At 41.4% G+C, this 2,125-nt stretch overlaps 1 protein-coding gene across 1 annotated transcript in view; it reads right to left on the reverse strand.

The window, feature by feature from the left end:
- Window positions 1–2,125, reverse strand: part of LOC107737386 (ephrin type-A receptor 7-like) — an 83,198-nt gene that overhangs the window by 52,699 nt on the left and 28,374 nt on the right. Inside the window, exon 6 of the mRNA XM_016548876.1 lies at window positions 1,284–1,599. Within this exon, the coding sequence (XP_016404362.1) occupies window positions 1,284–1,599 (316 nt within the window). The remainder of the gene's footprint in view (window positions 1–1,283; window positions 1,600–2,125) is intronic.

Here is a 2,125-nt window from a genome sequence, read left to right on the forward strand (position 1 = left end):
ATATATATATATATATTGTATATATGCCTACATGTGTTTTTGTGTGTGTGTGTGTGTGTTTTATATTTTTTTCTCAACATATATGCCTAGATAAAAATATTATATATTATCACCCACTGTGACCATCCTTAGATATATTTTCCAAACTACAAAGACTCACAGCAAAACAGTCAAATACTGTATTAGTTTGTATGTGTGCATGTACAACAACACAGTCTATGCGCTAGTTGCTGAAGTGTGGTGCTAAGCTATCACTGTCTACTAACCTCTTGATAATGACCAGAACCAGTATGCATTTGAAGGCAAATTGTATTTCATGGATGCTTGGGCATGAAAGAGAAATCTTGTTTTGCAGATCCATAAAAAATAGTTCATTAAAACACATGCATTTCTCTAGCATGTGCAGTCTCAGAAACAGCTCTTAAATGATGGCCAGCTCCCAAGAGAGTAAGCATGAGAGAAAGAGGGAGAGCCAAAGACAGGCAATCACTCGTCGAGCTAATAATGTTTGTGGCCATGACTTCAGCACCAATGCAAGCATTTGCCACCCATTTAATTTCAGGGGATAAAGTGAAAGCTCAAATCATTTATCAAGAATTCAACAAAGAGTCTTGCGGAAATGTCAACCATGGCGACTGTAGTGATATTTAAAGGTAGTGGTTCTTCTAGCAGACAATAAAAAACTAAAGGGGAAACGGAAGAGGTATTCTTGTGCGTGACTTCTATTATTTATGATCTGTTGCTGTTCACCACTGTATTGTCGCCAGAAAACCACAATTTATGAACTGCAGGAAAACGGTTGCCAGATAATTTGTTAAATTATCCCAATGGCGGTAAGTACAGAAACGTGAATGCAGCAGTCGGAAATTATACAGGCTTGAGATTATACAGGTGCATCTCAATAAATTAGAATGTCGTGGAAAAGTTCATTTATTTCAGTAATTCAACTCAAATTGTGAAACTCGTGTATTAAATAAATTCAATGCACACAGACTGAAGTAGTTTAAGTCTTTGGTTCTTTTAATTGTGATGATTTTGGCTCACATTTAACAAAAACCCACCAACTCACTATCTCAACAAATTAGAATACTCCATAAGACCAATAAAAAAAAACATTTTTAATGAATTGTTGGCCGCGTAAAAAATGCATCCAAAGCACAACACAATGGAGTCAAAAACCAAAATGCTGCAAATATACATATTTAAAATCCAGATTTGGTTATATTCATCTATAAACCTGCTAGATCTGCAGTCGAATTGCCACAGAAGTGCAAACCTCTTACCTGCTTGGCTGGTCGCGATGCTGACGGCTGCAAACAGTCGCTGGGTACGGCTAAGGTCAGACACGCCGTTCACAGCCTCAACCTCAAAGGTGTAGTTTGCATGAGCTAACAGGTCAGCGATGGTGACGTAGGTGTCCATTAATCCACTCTGCTGTGGCAAGTAGCCAACATTGCTCCCGCAAGGAAAGCACTCTTCTGGCTCCCAGGTGCAGCGGCGGCATATAATCCGGTACGTCACGTCGTTACGGCCACCCGTGTCGGCTGGCGGGGTCCACTCTAGGCTGACGGTGGGGTGGTTGATGTTGTAAAGCAGGTTCTACAGGAAGTCTAAGCCATGGAAGACAGGGAGTCTGAGTCACTTCCAGAATTTAAGAGTCAGATCATGAGCGAGTTATCGCCCTGACAATAGCAACAGCGTAGGATTCCGCTCAGCCTACAATAACCAGCTCACAGACAGATGACCACAGTGGAAAACAACCCATCATCCCCTAATCCCCGCCAGTGCCAAGGAATCTGGCGCGTCTCATAAAGCAATGATTTATACTTTGCTACTTTTATCCAACCACCAAGCCCTTGCTTTTATCACCCTAATGTTTTTATAACGGCACCGCTGCCTGTTCAATATCTCTTTTATTAGAACTTGTCTTTGTGATGGTCTTGCATCATTGGTTTGCCATTTTGGAGAGGTTCGATTTTTGTACCTCAAAGTGAAATGACATCCCGTACATGTCCACTGGTGTGGAGCTGAATAGGCGTTTTCAATCTGTTCTCTAGGGGAGCTGAGCAACAGGCTCGCGAGAGGGATTGTGGGATTGACAACAGAGAAACTGGTGAGCGTTTAC

The sequence above is a fragment of the Sinocyclocheilus rhinocerous genome, unplaced genomic scaffold, assembly GCF_001515625.1.
Source record: "Sinocyclocheilus rhinocerous isolate Xijiao unplaced genomic scaffold, SAMN03320098_v1.1 scaffold1603, whole genome shotgun sequence".
In the NCBI taxonomy this organism is placed as follows: Eukaryota; Metazoa; Chordata; class Actinopteri; order Cypriniformes; family Cyprinidae; genus Sinocyclocheilus; species Sinocyclocheilus rhinocerous.